The sequence below is a fragment of the Sminthopsis crassicaudata genome, chromosome 6 (assembly GCF_048593235.1).
Source record: "Sminthopsis crassicaudata isolate SCR6 chromosome 6, ASM4859323v1, whole genome shotgun sequence".
Classification (NCBI taxonomy): Eukaryota; Metazoa; Chordata; class Mammalia; order Dasyuromorphia; family Dasyuridae; genus Sminthopsis; species Sminthopsis crassicaudata.
Genome location: NC_133622.1, coordinates 194160641 through 194179002, shown reverse-complemented (window position 1 = coordinate 194179002; position 18362 = coordinate 194160641). Strand labels below are relative to the sequence as shown.

The following is an 18362-nucleotide window of genomic DNA, read 5'->3' as shown; positions in this document are numbered from 1 at the left end:
CCTGGGTTCAGAACAAAAAGCCCTTGATTTGTATCTGACAGGGTACAGATAAATTTTATGCAATCCATAGAAATTGCAAAGAGGCAGATTTAAGCTCCATATAATAATATTCTTTCATTAAGAATCAAGGGCCCTAAATGTAAACTTTCAGTATTTTATATAGCTCCTAGTAAGTCAATGAAAAAGATAGAGGGCCGGTCTCAGTTCCTTTATTATGAGTCACGTGGCATAATTATTAAAATGCAAAACAACTTCAACAAAAGATTCACTTTCTCGGGGCCGCTAGGTGGCGCAGTGGATAGAGCACCAGCCCTGAATTCAGGAGGACCCGAGTTCAAATCTGTTCTCAGACACTTAACACTTCCTAGCTGTGTGACCCTGGGCAAGTCACTTAACCCCAGCCTAAGAAAATGAAGAGTCAGAACAATTCCCTTTCCCTCTCTGATGGACGCGTCCATTCACACAACAGAGAGCAGTAACTATCAATATTTGTCATAATAGAAATTAAATCAAACTTTTAAATAGTTATTTAATGAACACAGATTTTTTTTAAAAAAATGAAAAAGTAACTTGTAGAACAAAAATTATGAGCAGTATTATTTTACATATTTTTCATAATTCTCTTTGATGTTTGCTAAATACAAGAGAAGTAGTTGCCATTATCTGCTTCTGCATTTAGTCTCTAACAAATACAAAGAAAATCTGACTTTATACAGGTAAGTAGTTGGAAGACAGTAAATAAACATGTGGCTTTATAAGTCAATACGCAGCCCACATGTTGTGCCACAGTTCTCTTTTATTGTCCTGGCTCAGTTTCCCTAATGATCCTGACCCAGTTTCTCTGCTTCAGTTTATAATCAGCTCAAAAACCTCCAAAACCTCCTCTCCCTCTTTATCAGAATATTTGATAAGGTTAAAAGATCTTATGTTTTAGAATATCTCCCCAGAATGTTAGTTAAGTCTTATCTCCGGGGTTCTCCCCCCATTAGGTCATCCCATCTCCGGAGGCTCATCCCACCCTGTCAGAGTCCCCTTCTCAGTACCTGACTCCGCCCCTGCCTCAGTCTACCCCCTGAGTCTGAATCATGTGTATGAAGCTCATTGGGAATTCTCATTGTTTGCTGGATTCTTGGAGAAGATAGTCTCATTCAGCCCTGGGACCAAACCTTGGATCCATTTGGTCCCAGGACACCTCTCCCTTTTAAATAAATTATGAAATGCTCTATATCTTGCCTCACTCCTCCGGCATTACACACAGGGAGCTTTATGTACCATGTAGGGGTCCTGGTTTCTATTTCAGACTACATTATAGTTGAAGCCTTTTCGGAATTGTTCTAGAGCGTCCCTACCCCAAGAAAGCAAAAGCAGAGGGTGTATTTTTTCCCAAGTTCACAAGGATGGTTTGTGTCATCACGGTCTGTCGGAATGACGTATATAAGTCAAGGAGAATGGACTTGAACTCAGCTGGCCTAGAGCATCCCAGATGCTTTCAAGGAGGACCGAAGGACCTGAGGATCCTATACAGGACGCTTCCTCCAAATCTGAGGCTCCATTACACGTACTACCCTCGGGATTTCAGGGCTGAGCCTCGTTTCTCCTGCTAGTAACCCAGTCTTTCCTCCTCAACACCCCCTAAGGGAGGATTTTACAAGTCTCAGGGCCGAGGTCCCAGAGGAAGGAGCCTTGGAGGGAGCACGCAGCACAGCATGGGGGTCACGAGCCCTGCAGCAAGAAGCAGGGAGGTTAGACATCAGGCAGCAAGGGGGATACCCTGGAATGGAAGGCTAAAACCAGGAGTTGAGACCCTCTCGTTCCCAGGGCTGGAGTGATAAGGAGGGCAACAGCAAGGAAGGGCTTAGAAAGTAAGAGGTTCATAGAGATCATTATTGATCACAACATAGAAGATTTTGATTACATCAAACTAAAAGTTTCTGTACAAACAATACTAATGCAAACAAGATCAGAAGGCAAGTAACACATTGGGAAAATATTTTTTAAAGTAAAGGTTCTGACAAAGGTCTCATTTCCAAAATATATAGAGAACTGACCCTGATTTATAGGAAACCAAACCATTCTCCAATTGATAAATGGTCAAAGGATATGAACAGACAATTCTCAGATGATGAAATTGAAATTTCCACTCATATGAAAGTGTTCCAAATCACTACTGATCAGAGAAATGCAAATTAAGACAACTCTGAGATATCATTACACACCTGTCAGATTGGCTAAGATGACAGGAACAAATAATGATGAATGTTGGAGGGGCTGTGGGAAAACTGGGACACTGATGCATTGCTGGTGGAGTTGTGAAAGAATCCAGCCATTCTGGAGAGCAATCTGGAATTATGCCCAAAACATTATCAAACTGTGCATACCCTTTGATCCAGCAGTGCTGCTATTGGGCTTATATCCCAAAGAAATACTAAAGAGTGGAAAGGGACCTGTATGTGCCAAAATGTTTGTGGCAGCTCTTTTTGTTGTAGCTAGAAACTGGAAGTTGAATGGGTGTCCATCAATTGGAGAATGGTTGGGTAAATTATGGTATATGAAGGTTATGGAATATTATTGCTCGGTAAGAAATGACCAGCAGGAGGAATATAGAGAGGCCTGGAGAGACTTAAATCAACTGATGCTGAGTGAAATGAGCAGAACCAGAAGATCGCTGTACACTTCAACAACAATACTGTATGGGGATGTATTCTGATGGAAGTGGAAATCTTCAACATAAAGAAGAGCCAACTCACTTCCAGCTGATCAGTGATGGACAGAGGTAGCTACACCCAGAGAAGAAACACTGGGAGGGGAATGTAAATTGTTAGCACTAATGTCTATCTACCCAGGTTACTTATACCTTCGGAAGCTAATAATTAATGTGCAACAAGAAAATGGTATTTACACACATATATTGTATCTAGGTTATATTGTAACACATGTAAAATGTATGGGATTACCTGTCATCGGGGGGAGGGAGTGGAGGAGGGAGGGGATAATTTGGAAAAATGATTAAAAAAAAAAAAAAAAGAAAGTAAGAGGTTCAGTTACGGACTAAATCTGAGAGATGTAGTTAATTAGCATGGGGGCGGAGCCTATTCCTCATGATGGACAGTAATTGTCTGGGGATAGAACCTATCTAGGGAATCAGTAGGCGAGCTTCTAAGAGACCTGGTGGGCGGGGTCTGTGTGAAAGGCAAGGTTTTTCCCTCCTTTTGATAACGTGGATAAAATTTGGTAACCTATAAGGGACTGTCAGAGGAGGACCTATCAGGGAGCGGGGCGGAGCCCTCGTTCTGGTTAGTTGTCCACGCCCCCATTTCGGGTGCTGCCGGGAAGGAGGCGGGATGATGGACCCGGTCCTTTACGTAGTGGCCGCGGTACTGCTTGTTGTTCTTATCATTTTTGTGACCCGCATCCGGGAACAGGCGGCAGCAGGTAGGAAACACCGCCAGCGCCCTGGGTCTGTGGGACTTCCTCTCAGCTCCCTTCCTTCTTGGGCTCGCTGGCTCTCTCAGGCCGCTAAGGTTTCCTGGCTCGGTAGCCTAGACGAGTTCCGACTCTGGAAAAGCAGAAACTACAACTCCCGGCACGTTGTGCGGCCAGACCGGAAGACTTAGCGCGCTAAGAGCACTCCTCGCTCATTGGCCTTTTCTGCCTCCTGATTGGCGGATAGCCGCTCCGGTTTGGCCGGGTATTCTGTGCACGTGCAGTCTCTGCTGATCTTGTCAGAGTTTTACGCTAGCTAACGCCTGTCCCGGGGATGGGGTGTTGGGGGGTCCTCTGGGTGGTCGGGAAATAAGGGTTAAATACGTATTAACTCTGCCAATTCTCGTGCTTTAACTCCTACGCCGCACCTGCTCACGAAGTTGCCACGCCCTCCCCTCCCCATTTTATTCTTGGGAAATTGAGCGCGCCTAAAAGGGCATCTGCCCCGCCCTCGGTTACAGTTCCACAGGTTTTCCCTACAATCCCAGGGTGAACTCCGCAGTCCTTCCATGCAGTCCCAGGGTGAACTCCGCAGTCCTTCCATGCAGTCCCAGGGTGAACTCCGCAGTCTTCCATGCAATCCCAGGGTGAACTCCGCAGTCCTTCCATGCAGTCCCAGGGTGAACTCCGCAGTCCTTCCATGCAGTCCCAGGGTGAACTCCGCAGTCCTTCCATGCAGTCCCAGGGTGAACTCCGCAGTCCTTCCATGCAATCCCAGGGTGAACTCCGCAGTCCTTCCATGCAATCCCAGGGTGAACTCCGCAGTCTTCCATGCAATCCCAGGGTGAACTCCGCAGTCCTTCCATGCAGTCCCAGGGTGAACTCCGCAGTCTTCCATGCAATCCCAGGGTGAACTCCGCAGTCCTTCCATGCAGTCCCAGGGTGAACTCCGCAGTCTTCCATGCAGTCCCAGGGTGAACTCCGCAGTCCTTCCATGCAGTCCCAGGGTGAACTCCGCAGTCCTTCCATGCAATCCCAGGGTGAACTCCGCAGTCCTTCCATGCAATCCCAGGGTGAACTCCGCAGTCCTTCCATGCAATCCCAGGGTGAACTCCGCAGTCCTTCCATGCAATCCCAGGGTGAACTCCGCAGTCCTTCCATGCAATCCCAGGGTGAACTCCGCAGTCTTCCATGCAATCCCAGGGTGAACTCCGCAGTCCTTCCATGCAGTCCCAGGGTGAACTCCGCAGTCTTCCATGCAATCCCAGGGTGAACTCCGCAGTCCTTCCATGCAGTCCCAGGGTGAACTCCGCAGTCCTTCCATGCAATCCCAGGGTGAACTCCGCAGTCCTTCCATGCAATCCCAGGGTGAACTCCGCAGTCCTTCCATGCAATCCCAGGGTGAACTCCGCAGTCCTTCCATGCAGTCCCAGGGTGAACTCCGCAGTCCTTCCATGCAATCCCAGGGTGAACTCCGCAGTCCTTCCATGCAGTCCCCGGGTGAACTCCGCAGTCCTTCCATGCAATCCCAGGGTGAACGCAGTCCTTCCATGCAATCCCAGAGTGAACTCTGCAGTCCTTCCTTGCAATCCCAGGGTGAACTCCGCAGTCCTTCCATGCAATCCCAGAGTGAACTCCGCAGTCTTCCATGCAATCCCAGGGTGAACGCAGTCCTTCCTTGCAATCCCAGGGTGAACTCCGCAGTCCTTCCATGCAGTCCCAGGGTGAACTCCGCAGTCCTTCCATGCAGTCCCAGGGTGAACTCCGCAGTCCTTCCATGCAGTCCCAGGGTGAACTCCGCAGTCCTTCCATGCAGTCCCAGGGTGAACTCCGCAGTCCTTCCATGCAGTCCCAGGGTGAACTCCGCAGTCCTTCCATGCAGTCCCAGGGTGAACTCCGCAGTCCTTCCATGCAATCCCAGGGTGAACTCCGCAGTCTTCCATGCAATCCCAGGGTGAACTCCGCAGTCCTTCCATGCAGTCCCAGGGTGAACTCCGCAGTCTTCCATGCAATCCCAGGGTGAACTCCGCAGTCCTTCCATGCAGTCCCAGGGTGAACTCCGCAGTCCTTCCATGCAATCCCAGGGTGAACTCCGCAGTCCTTCCATGCAATCCCAGGGTGAACTCCGCAGTCCTTCCATGCAATCCCAGGGTGAACTCCGCAGTCCTTCCATGCAGTCCCAGGGTGAACTCCGCAGTCCTTCCATGCAATCCCAGGGTGAACTCCGCAGTCCTTCCATGCAGTCCCCGGGTGAACTCCGCAGTCCTTCCATGCAATCCCAGGGTGAACGCAGTCCTTCCATGCAATCCCAGAGTGAACTCTGCAGTCCTTCCTTGCAATCCCAGGGTGAACTCCGCAGTCCTTCCATGCAATCCCAGAGTGAACTCCGCAGTCTTCCATGCAATCCCAGGGTGAACGCAGTCCTTCCTTGCAATCCCAGGGTGAACTCTGCAGTCCTTCCTTGCAATCCCAGGGTGAACTCCGCAGTCCTTCCTTGCAATCCCAGGGTGAACTCCGCAGTCCTTCCATGCAGTCCCAGGGTGAACTCCGCAGTCCTTCCATGCAGTCCCAGGGTGAACTCCGCAGTCCTTCCATGCAGTCCCAGGGTGAACTCCGCAGTCCTTCCATGCAGTCCCAGGGTGAACTCCGCAGTCCTTCCATGCAGTCCCAGGGTGAACTCCGCAGTCCTTCCATGCAGTCCCAGGGTGAACTCCGCAGTCCTTCCATGCAGTCCCAGGGTGAACTCCGCAGTCCTTCCATGCAGTCCCAGGGTGAACTCCGCAGTCCTTCCATGCAATCCCAGGGTGAACTCCGCAGTCCTTCCATGCAATCCCAGGGTGAACTCCGCAGTCCTTCCTTGCAATCCCAGGGTGAACTCCGCAGTCCTTCCATGCAATCCCAGAGTGAACTCCGCAGTCTTCCATGCAATCCCAGGGTGAACGCAGTCCTTCCTTGCAATCCCAGGGTGAACTCTGCAGTCCTTCCATGCAATACCAGAGTGAATTCCGCGCAGTCTTTCCTTGCAATCCCAGTATGTACTCTGTGCAATCCCAAACTTCTTTTGGCACATGAACATTTTAGCAACGCCACTGACCTCCTACATCAGCCTCTCCTTGCTGCCAAATCTGCCCTTGCTTCTGACCCTGCTGTGTTTGTCTGTGTCTTCGTTAATAAGCTTATCTTTAAATATACCTTCTTCCACTTTACCAATGTCATTCCTTCTCTTACCTTTCCTTCTTTCTGTTCTCTCTGCCACCACTCTCGTCCAGCTTTGCAGCCTTCACATGACTTCCCTGTGTCCTTCCACTTGTTCAAAATGTTACTATGTGGGGCTCATAAAAAATTCAAGCTCTTCTGTCTGTAGCGTTCAAGGTCCATGACAACCTGCTGTTCATCTCTCTTTCTGTCCTAGCTGTGTTATCCCTTTCTTGCAAAACCAAATTGGACAGCTCTGCTTCAAGCTTGTTCCACATACTCTCCTTTCCATCTTTTCCTGTCCCTCTGGTAAAGCCCAGCTCAGGACCTTTCTGATGGTCCAGCTGGCAAGACCTTGACCTTCCCTTCCTTCCCATAGGACATCGGTCAGCTCTAGTGCACTTACCATGGAACGTTTTGTGTTTTAGCTACCTGTTTGTGCCTTATCTTTTACGAGATCCTAAATTTCACGAGGGCAAGCGCTACACAAAAACAGCCATTGCTGTGTCTCCCCTACTGTTTAGTCCTGTCCTTTTTTATGTTTGTTTCTTGATTGATTAAATGTGCTCATGTGTATAAAGCACTTCTGGAAATTCTCAATCCTTGTGAACATTGTCATCATCCCTGTGCTTTTTTCACAGCCCCTCCCTCATCAGGGTAAAACCCCTCAGCAGGGGTTTCCCTTCCCTCCCCCACAAAGAACTATAGTCTGAAGACTTTCAAATCATTTTCTGAAGCCCAGAATACAGGAGCCTTCTGGGTAATAAGGGCCAGAACCGAAATATAGGAAATTGTGGGCCTTTCACATTCATCTATTCAAATTCCTTTCTTTACATTTGGTTTTCCTTCCGTGTACATGTATACATATATATGTACATACAGATACACACAAGTATACATGATGTACATATGAGAGCCATTGAAACATTATTCCTTCCCTCGTAGTATTTTTTTCCTTCCCCTGTAGTATTTTTTCCTTCCCATGCATCCCTGCACACACATTCTGTCTTTCCCATTCCCTTGCTCCCTCACCCAGACCCTCAGGTGTCCTACAGACGGATTCCTCCCAGCCCCTTTTTCATACACACACACACTCCCTACAGCTTCCACTTCCCATCCTGAGCTCCTACACCTTGTGCAAATGTTTGCTTCTGACTTTGGGGGGCATCCTCTGACTGCTGTCATTGTCCAGCATCCAGGGACCGCTCCTTTCTCACTGAGCCTCCTCATCCTGATCCTGTGAGATACTCCTGGACCTGGCAGATGCCCCCCCCAACCTCCAGCTGGCTCTTGGTGGAAGAGTGATTGGTGCATTTTGCTGCTTTGATTTGGGGACTCGGGGGTAGCTAGGAGCTGAGGGAGGTGGGGAGGTGCGTAAAGCCAGAGCTAGGAGGTGGGCGGCCATCACTCATACTCTCCCTTTACATAACCGTTCCTGCTGGCACCATCTGAGTGGGGGCAGCTAAGCCCTCTCCACACCCAGCCTGCTTCGGGAGTGGGCTTCTTGGACATCCTAGTTTGCCCCCTGCCCTAAGTATGGCCCTCCCACATCTTGCAGCATTAGCCCAACTCTTCTGCCCACTGCATAGCATGCGCCCCCCCACCCTCCTTTCCTTCCTCCCCAGATGCAGGCCCAGAAACTCCCTGAGGCTGCCCATGCTGTCAGCACAGAGCAGGGAGGCCCCCTAGGCTAAAGCTAAAGACCCCCTCCGCCTTGTGACAGTCACACGTGTTGTCCAGTTTTGTGTGATCCAGGTGGGCTTTCCAGCAAGCTCTGTCCGCCTTCCTCAGCGATGGGGAGCAGACCTCTGTAAGTGAAAGCCTCAGGTTCTAAGCTTGTGTGTGAAGTGGAAGAAGCGCTTAGTAACACCTCTGGAGCCTTGCCATGGGTTTGGGGAGGGAGTCAGGCCTTTAGGAGGCTCACAGCTGAAGGAGACAAGAAGGGCAGGCCCAGGCCCTGACTTCTGCGAGGCCTCCTGTGTCTTTGTCACTGTAAAAAATTTTTACTATCCCTGCCAGTGTCTAAATATTTAGAAATTATATAGTTCTGCTATTGTCTTAATATATTTTTGTATGTTGTAAAAATTATGTCAAAGTAGAAATGTAAAACGGATTAAGTGTTTTTATTTACTTTATTAACAATACAAAAAAAAACAAACCCCTTTCTGATTTTTTGAAATCTTTCATTTTTGAAAAACTCTTGTGACTATCTTGGAGGCTGGGTAGGGCTATTTTCTGAGAATTGTTAGCAATTTGTTGTTCCTCAGACTTGATCAATATTGCTAGCAAGTAAATTGTTTAAAAAAAAAAAAAAAAGGAACATTTTCTTATTGAAAGGTATAGAATATGATAATGAAACCATAGGGTGTAACTTCTGAGCAGGACTCTGGTTTCTCAGAGCACAGAATTACTGCGCTCGGTGTGACAAAAGTAAATTGTCTCTGATTCCAACTCAGCGGAAAGTGGCCGGGATAAATCCGTCCCTCTCTCTTTCTCGGCATGGTTCGGTGTCATGGATAAGTGCCGTGTGTTACTTTCCTGTTAGCCTTTGGTATTTGAGTTGGATTTGTGTGACTGTGAGAAGCACAAGAAAGGGTGGGAGGTGAGAGGGGACGGGCGGCGTGTGCAGGACATGAAGTGCCGAGCCAGGGGTGGTCGTTTGTTCCCAGGGGTGATGGTAGCTGAGCAGGGGAGTGATGGGGGCAGGTCCCAGCAGTGGGTAAGAGCTGTGCTGGAGGGGAGCCTGCAGACGGAGACTGAGCGGGGCTGAGCTGGGTGCCTGCTGTGTTGGATGGGTGGGTGGGGAGGGGCCCATGCCCAGCAGGACCTGCTCCCAAGGAGAGGATGGGGAGGTGCAGCTTGGGATTGTCATAGGAATAGCTGAGCTTGGCCAGACGGGCATGGGCATTTTCAGGGCCCCTCTCTAGGAGGCCTGCAGGCAGATCACACCTCCCCTGAGGGGGGAGGGCCAGTGGAGACTTTCTGATCCCGAGCGAGGAGTCTCTTGCACCTGAAATTCCAGGGAAGCCATCAGAGGCCATGTCCTGGGCTAGGAGCTCAGCTCAGAGGAACCCTCAAAGCTCACAGTGAGAGGAGCAGGACAGGTTGGGGGGGGGGATAATGGAGAAGGGGGGGGCATAACCTGGGCCTTTGCAAAGAGTGATCACTAGGAAGCAGAGGCCTTCCTGCCAAAGGTACCGGGATGCTGGGTAACAGGAGCAGATGGTCCTGACTACGGACTCCCCATCCTGACTGGCCCCGACTACAGATTTTATCCTGGGGCGGTGTGGGAGCTGTGGGACCTTTGGGGGCAGTGTGTGGTGGGGGGTGCCCTCAGGAAAGCTGCTGCCCGTGGCGCTGGGGGTAGCAGGGTGCACTGAGATCCATGTTCACCAGGCCTTCTCTCTCCTTTCCTCAGGAGATCAGCACAATGTGGAGCCGGCGGCCGTTGGGGGGCTGCGGCCCCAGCTTCTTGGACAGGAAAACGAGAGGGCCGAAGGAAGGCCCCGACGCCGGCGAGACATGGGGAGCAGGCTGCAGGCCCAGCGCCGGGCCCAGCGGGCCGAGGAAGAGGTTGAGGAAGTGATAGAAGGTGATGGATGTACCAGTGTTGTGTGTCTTGTTCTTTCCATTCCTGGTGCTTGGCACACAGGAGGCCAGAGGGGACCCACCCCTGGGGAAGCCTGTCACACACAGGCTTCCTAGAGGAGAGGGGCTCTGAGGGAGACTGGGCAATTGGGGGGATTGACCCCCTTGGAGCAAAAGCTGATGGCAGAGGAGCTGAGGGGGTGATGGGAGGCCAGGAGGAGGATGGGCAGCTGGGGGCCAAGGCCACAAGAGGGTCACCACGTCATAGGAGCGATCCTGATTGGGGGGGGGGTCCCACAACTCTAGCCTAGAAAAGAAATTGCTCACCAAGAGCCACGCCTCCTCAGGGCCTAGAGCGCACTCTGCCGTGTCGGAATCTGAGAGGGAGCCCATCCCTAGAAGCCCCCCAGCCTAGAGCTCTGGAAAAGGCCCTGAGGTTAGGTTGGGGCCTCCCAGCCATGAAAGGCTTCTGATCGTCACACTTGGTCAGACTGGAGAAAAACAGCTTCCCTTTGCCATCCTAGTGTTTCAGGTGACTGCTAACTGGGGGCCAGAGATGGGGTCTGGAATTCAGGAGGTGGCTGTCTGTCAGGGGCAGCTCAGGGGCAGGTGGAGACCGAGGTAAGGAGCAGAAAGAGAGCAGAAGAGGTTTAACATTAACATTTAATCTAATGACTTAATTATGTATATCCCTCAATTGTTTACATTGAGATACTTTTTTTCCTTCTATGTATTTCTCTTTTTTTAGCCTACCTTGCTTTATGAATCATGTTGGGAAAGAAAAATCAGAACAAAAGGGAAAAGCCAGGGAGAGGTAGAAAAACAGAAAAAAGAAGTGAACATGGCATGTGTTGATTTACATTCAGTTTCCATAGTTCTTTTTTTGGATGCAGATGGCATTTTCTGTCCAAAGGCTATGGGGATGGCTTTGGATCACTGAACCACTGAGAAGAACCAAGTTTTTCATATTGATCATTGTACATTCTTGCTGTTATTGTGCACAGCTGGGAGTCCTTCAGTCATCTCCTGGTCTTTATATCCATCCTACTCCGGGGGCAAGATCTGGAAGAGTAGTAGTCCAGGCTGGAGAGACTGAAGGTTAGGAAAGGAAATGGGAGATAAGCCTGCGTTGCCAGACTGGCACCGGATCCTGGGAGGCCTTGAGTACCAGGATCAGGAGTTGGTACCTACTTTGGCAGACAGTGGGGAGCCACTGAAAATTTCTGGGGGTTTCTTGGCAACAATACTGGAGTGGTTTGTCATTTCCTTCTCCACGGTACCCCTATTTTGCAGATGAGGAACTGAGCAGAATGGGGTTTTCTGCAGCCTGTTAAGTGTGTGAGTCCTGGCTGCAGACGTGGTGCCCCATCCTCGGTGCCACCCTCCTGCCCCTTAGGAGGATCGCTGGGACATAAATGAGAGGCCTGGACTGCTGAAGGATGGGAGTAAAGGCAGAAAGACCAGTTGGGAGGATATTAGTGGTAGTTCAGCCACGAGGAAGCCGTGGCTGCCTCAGGTTGCTTCAGCCAAGGCTCCCTCAGGTGTCTCCAGGCCCACTTCGGATGGCGCCTGTTTTGATGCTGGCCTTCAGTGCCTCTTGCCTGAGTAAGGAAGGGCACAGCTACGGCCTCTAGTCTCCTAGCCGTCCATCCACCCCCCACGTGTTGCCAGATTCATCTTCCTTAAACACCTCCAGGCCAGCTCCTGAACTAAGCCCTTCCTAAATCGGCCCCACCTTGCCTTCTGCCCTTCTCCTTCCTCAATTGGAGCACCCTGTGCAGATGAGCTTGAGTCATGCTTTCCCCACCATCCATCACAGGGTGGTTTCCATTCCGAGTTTTTGTGCACGTGATCCCCAGCCTGCCTTGGACATGGAATGTCAAAACAGGGATTGTCCTGGTCTGCAGACTCTCCTTAGGAGTTCCTGTAGTACTTCCCACAAAACTCTTGGCTTTTAGGACTCTGCTCTGCATCCTAAGTGATCTTTTACACGTGGAAGTAATCCAGCAATCAAAAAACTTTTAAGCACCTGCTGTGTTCCAGTTACCGAGGAGGGAGATGGGGAGGACAGAAACACTGTCTGTTCTTTTCCTAGTATCCCCACCGTGGTCCTGGCACTGGGCCGGATCCTGGAGGAGTGTGGGATTTAGAGCTGGAGGGAATCTCAGAGTTTACCTAGTCTAAACTCCATCACTTTGCAGAAACAGAGACAGGCCCAAAGTCACACAGGGAGAAAGTAGCAGAACTGGGACTGAATCCTGGCAAAGCGGGTGTTCTTCCCGCCATAGCCAGGTTTTCAGTGAGACCTTGTTGATTGATCAGAAACCCACCTGATGTTTTATTAAGTCCTTTGTTCCACATGATCTCATGGGATCCCTGAACTAGACGTATGAGATAGGGAGGACTTTTTATCCTGAATTAGCACATGAGGAAACAAGGGAGGCCCAGTGGTAGAGTGCGCTGAAGCTCTCACAGCTTGTGCTGACGGGCGTGCACCTAGAGCAAGGGCATGAGCTGTTCCTGCGTGACAGAAGCCTGGGCTAAAACGTCGGAGCCTGCTTCCTTCCTGCCCTGCCCCGCGGGGGGGCTTCCTCCTTCTGGCCCCTGCACCCACCATAAGAAGCTTGTCTCTTCTGGGTCGGTTCTACAGCCCGGCCATCTTAGGCCCTCTCTCCGTGTTCGACAGTGTTGCTGAGTGGGCTGCTTGAAGGCAGGGCCTGGTGTTGGGGGTCTACCGCGGGCAGAAGCCCGCCCATGCTTTGTACTAAAATGCTTTCTTCCGGGGTCTCCTTTATCTTCTGAACACCTCTAGCCCAGGATGAAGAAAGTGGCGATGAGCCTGCAGAAATCCAGCCATTGGGAAAAATTGGGGCCAAGAAGCAGAGGAAGCTGGAGGAGAAGCAGGCCAGGAAAGCCCAGCGGGAGGTGAGTGGGGGGAGCCGCCCTGAGGCCCACTCTCTCCCCTCTCCTGGGCTTGGACAGGAGGTCCCGGGGTGGGGGGAGGGGATGGCCGAGTCTTGCCCCCACGGGCAGGGTGATGCTTGGGAAATAGCACCTGCTCTCCCTAGGCAGAAGAAGCTGAGCGTGAGGAGCGGCGCCGACTAGAATCCAAGCGGGAGGAGGAGCGGAAGAAAGAGGAGGAGCGCCTGCGCCTTGAAGAGGAGCGCAAGGTGAGCTGCACCCCGAGACCCTCAGACTCTCCACCCTGACCTCCGCTCGCGCCCTCCTCGGCCGGCCTTTCCTACAGGCCTGGTACGGTGGCAATCTCCCGAGCCCCAGGGGCGCCCGGCTTTGGCTCGGCTGGACTGACCCAGTTGTAACTGCCCCATTGTTGGGGGCTCTTTTCCCCTCGCTTCCCCTCCGTCATCCTGCCATTCCTTCAGCAAATATGGAGGGTGTCCACTTCTGCTCCTCCTTCCAGCGGTCCCCCAGCCGCCTTCTGCCCAGGGCTCTATGACTTACAAAGCCCTGTGATCCATGTTACCTCACCAGTTCTTACCGCAGTCCTGTGGGAAAGGTGGGGATTCTTCTCTCTAATTTGTAGACAAGGAAACTGAGACCCAGGCACGGTAAAGGGACTTAGTTCTCAAAAGAGCACGAGGGGCACAGAGCCGGGTCCAGGAACAGGACCTGTCCCGGCAGAAACACTGACGTTTGAAGGTCTGTCATGTAAGGAGTGATTAGACTTGGTTTTATTTGGCTGGAGAGCAGAAGTCACAGCGTTGTGGGAAGATATTTTGGATGCCGATTGTGGTTCAACTCAATTGGAAAAGCACTTGGTGGGCTGCCTCGGGAGAGCGTGAGCTCCCTTGGCCTGGAGATCTTTAGCTGCCAAATGGCCACTTGTGGATTTGTTGACCTTTGGACTTTTTTCTAATTCTATAATTCTGAGACTCTGATTCAGCCAAGATCATATGACTCTTAAGTAGTAAAACTTTAACTAGAACTCCATTCTCTCAAGTGCTAAGTAAGCCCTCTAGTTGAAACCAAGATGGAACCCATCGGCCACCCAAAGACCTCACAGTCTAGATGGAGGAGCGTGGCAGAAGTCGCCTACAGCTGTGAAGTGAGACAGATGGAGCCAGGCCTTAGGACAAATGGCGGCTTCTGAGAGCTCAGAGGAAGGAGACTCGCTTCTAGCCAGGGAAGCTGGACACGGCTTAGGGAGGAGCTGGCATCTAACTGGGTCTTAAGGATGGAGGGGGGATTTGTTTACTCTATTAAATTTGTAAAATTATTTTATAATCCATCCTCCCACTTTCCCCATCCACTGAACAGAAAGAAAGAAAGGAAAAAAGAGAAAGGAAGAGGGAAAAGGAAAGTGCAAAGCCTTGTCACAACCATGTTACAACCAGTAAATGCCCACATTGGCCATGCCTGAAAACCTCTGTCCCTCTGACTTGTGTAGGTTCATTACCTCTCCGGCAAGAAGTGAGAGTTCTGTCCTCATGACTTACCATCGTTCAGATTTCTGTAGTCATTCAAAGTTTGGGTTTTTTTGGTTTGTTTGTGTGTTTTAAATAGCCTTTTTGTCATCCTACAAATTGCTCTCTTGATTCTGCTCACTTAGCATCAGTTCATAGAGGTCTTTCCAGTTTCCTCAGAAATTGCCCACTTTGTCATTTCTTACAACCCAGTGCTATTCCTTTCCATGCTAATGCCCGAATTTGTTGTTTAGGCTAATGCCTAAAAGGCGGACCAATCTTGAAGATTCTTGCCTACCACAAAGCAAACTGGTCTAAGTGTTTTTGTGCGTGTGTATTCTCCTTGCTTTATCTCCTTACAGCACAGGCCCAGTAGATGGTATCACTGAGACAGAGGTTATGTATCGTTTAGTAACGTTGGGAGCATCATTCCAAATTGCTTTTCAGAATGGCTACGGCGGCCAGCTTTGGTGGAGCCAATCATGAACTGTTCATTTTTTTCCTCAATCCGATTCGGCATTTGCCATGTTCCTCCTGTCATCATTGCCACTTTGATGAGTGTGAGGTGGAATTTCAAAGTTGTTTTAATTTTCATTTTGTAATAATGAATTATAGCATTTTTTCCATGGTCGTTGATAGCTTGGATTTCTTTCTTTAAAAATTCCTTATATACCTCCTTGGGCCATTGGGGATGGCACTTTTTAATGTAAAAATACACCTTGATTATGAGTCTCTTGTAAGAGAAACGTGCTGCCAAGGATTTTCCTATTTACTCATCATTTTAATTACATTCAGTTTATTTATGCAAAAACTTTTAAATGTATATAATCAAAATTCATTTTAGTGAGCCTTTCTAATGCTTGTTTAGTCATGGACTCTCCTCCTATTCATAGATTTGAATAGTGAGTTCTCTCTTGCTCCTTTAATTTCTTTTTGTTGTAACCAGGAGCGTATTTTGGTGTATAACAGGAGATTTTGGTCTAAAACTAACGTTTGCCAGATTGCTGTCCAGTTTTCCTGGCAGATTTTGTCGATTAGTGAGTCCTTGTCCCAGTAACAGGTCTTTGGGTTTATTGTATACTATGTCTGATTACACTCTATTTTTCACTCAGTCCCCAGTTGAATGGTCACTGCTTTGTGGTATGCAGTACTATGCTCTGGCCCTGATGGACCAGAATGGTGGGATTTCAGCTGATAGGGAAGACCTGTGGCATCCTTAGGGATGGGGAGGCTGGTTTGATTGGAACATCGTGTGTGGAAGGGGAGGTGAGTAAATCTGGGAAGGTAGAAGGCAGGTGCTAACAGAGGGCCTTAAATGCCGAGCTAAAGAGTTTACAGTTGTTCTTGAAGCCAGGTTTGGGAGCCAGAGGAATGGTGTGGCCAGAATTGTGCCTCAGAAAGATGTCTCTAGTTCGTGATTCAGGAGGAGGAGAGGGCCAGGCCGCTGTGTGTAGCCCAAGGAGGAGGCAGGCTGTGGAGCCAGGGTCCGCAGAAAGTCTGCTTTTCTCTGGTTTGATCTCCGCCCCCTGCAGAGCACCTCACGCGTATTGATGCGTTTAAGAAATCAATGTTCCAGTGGCCCGGACGACAGGAGGTTCGCTGTCCACAGGTGTCCATCTCCCACTTTGCTCCTTTGTACAAGCGGCCCCCTCCATGCAGGGCTCCCCTGCCTTCCCTGCACCTCTTGGAGTCCCTTGCTCCCTTAAGGCTCAGTTCTGGGGGCCACAGGAGGTGGTAGTGCCCCCCACCCCAGTCCACTCTGAAATCTTGATTTTGCTATTATTTGTGCTATTTCCCTCTGAAGAATACGAGCTTTTAGGAGCAGAAGCTGTTGCTTTTGTCTTTGGGTCCTTTGTTTCTAGCAAGGCTCAGGAACATGAGAGTCTCTCAATAAATGTTTGTTGAATTGAATCAAGTCATAAGCTCAAGTGGAGGCTAGAGCAGGGCAGAGGAGGGGAATCAATCTGAAGATGGTCTGGATTTGGGTTGGACCTACACGGGGAGGGAAGAAGTCTGGGCTGCCCGAGGCCTTGAGCCTTGGTGCCCGGGAGGCAGTGCTGCCGTTGACAACCAGGGGAGTCTGCTGGAAGGCTGCCGAAGGAGCAGTTTGGAGGGGAAGCTGAGCTAGGTTTTCAGTACGTTGCCTGGAAGGGTCTGGCTTCTGGGTTCACTCCACTTGTCACTTGGGCTTCCCACCCTGCCCTGCACCCCAAAGTCTTGTTTGGGGAAGGGAAGGAGGCAGGAGGGAACGTCTCCGCGTCCCTCCCATCCAGCGGCAGCCTACGTCTGCCCACCTACAGCACCAGGGGGGGCTCCTCGAGAAAGGTTCGACAATGAGTGATTAGTCATGAGGGCAGGAAGAGAGACTCAAAGGCTCTTCAGAGCTTGGGAGACGTGGGCTGAGAAGTGTCTGTAGCTGCCTGGCTTGTTAAGTGGAAGATGATTTCTTCCCTTTGTCTGTGACAAAGCTGGTGACAAGCAGCCCCGGGAACCTCCAGGGGCCCTGCCTTCGGTGCTGGCTCTGATCATTCCTAGCCCATTGAGGGAGACTTAGCCCCCTGGCCTGGGGAGCCCCCGTGTGAGGGGGAAATACGGAGGACACCGAGGCAGCGCAACACACAAATAATCTAGAGATGGTAGCACCCAGAAATAGGAGGCATGGTTAGAAGCTAGCGCATTGGGCAAGGAAGAAAGGGAGGAGAGAGACAGAGACAGAGACAAGAGAGAGAAGCAAAGGGAAACAGACAGAGAGAGAATGAAAAAGAGATAGATAACCATTCAGAGAGGGAGAGAGAGAGAAGAGGAGGGAGGGGCCTCTGAATTCTGGTGTTTGGAAAGTGGGAATGGAGAAGGAAGGCGACCTGGAAGCGCTTCCTCCAGAAGTACGGGTGGGGACCGGCTCGGGATGGAGGCCCGGAGAACTCCCTGGATTCCATGGACTACCTGCCTAGTTTTGTACAAGCAGGTGTCGGGGGGCCCTCTGTGCAGCTTTGTCGGATGAAGGGCTGCGGGTGCCTTCCCAGCTCCGTGGGTTTGATTTCGCGGTGGGGCACGGGCAGAGACGGCATTGTGTCTGCCCTCCATCTGGCCCATCTTTGCTGATGTCAGGGAGGCAAAACTTCCCCTCCAGACCATACTAGAAAGAGGAAAAGAAAAGGGTAGGGTTGCAGAGCCTCCTGCTGAGAGTCAGTGGCCAGGGTTAGTCAGTCCGGGCCAACATCTCCAGACAATTGACCATAGGTATTGATCTCAAGGCCTTGATTAAGCTTCAGGGCAGATCATTCACCTAGGAGCTGTGGGGTTAGAGTCAGAAAAACCTGACTTTGACTTCTAGATCTGCTATAGACTACTGTGTGACTGGTGGGCTTCTCGGGCCCTCTGTTTCCTCATCTGAAATATGGAAGGGGTTGAGCCAAATGATCTCCTCAGGCTCTTGCCAACTGGCAAGCCTATGAGTCTGAGTGTTCCCAATACTTATATTCAGGAGGACATAGAAATGCTGACGAGGGCTTAATGTTGATGAGAATCCACGTCTTGGGTGAGGAGGGAAGGGGGGACCCTCTCTCTTGAAGGAATGGCACCCGTGGATGAGTGGTGGGGAGCCAGGGCTGGCCTCCCTCAGAGAGGGCTCGGCTCCTCCCCAGGGGCCCTCGGGGCCCTTTGCCAAGAAGCATTTCCGAGAGGGGCCGCAGGGGGCAGGGATCTGCTCCCACAGGTCCGAGGGGACTTTGC

The 18362-nt window shown here is 50.6% G+C and overlaps 1 protein-coding gene across 2 annotated transcripts in view; it reads left to right on the top strand.

Annotated features, from left to right (window-relative positions):
- The first annotated feature begins 3284 nt into the window (after positions 1 to 3284).
- Positions 3285 to 18362, top strand: part of DDRGK1 (DDRGK domain containing 1) — a 21645-nt gene continuing 6567 nt past the window's right edge. Inside the window, exons 1-4 of one of the 2 annotated variants that reach the window (XM_074275279.1) lie at positions 3285 to 3432; positions 10037 to 10210; positions 13019 to 13131; positions 13275 to 13376. In XM_074275279.1, coding sequence (XP_074131380.1) covers positions 3342 to 3432; positions 10037 to 10210; positions 13019 to 13131; positions 13275 to 13376 — 480 coding nt within the window. In that variant the 5' untranslated portion in view covers positions 3285 to 3341. The remainder of the gene's footprint in view (positions 3433 to 10036; positions 10211 to 13018; positions 13132 to 13274; positions 13377 to 18362) is intronic. The other variant, XM_074275278.1, reaches the window with a different exon arrangement.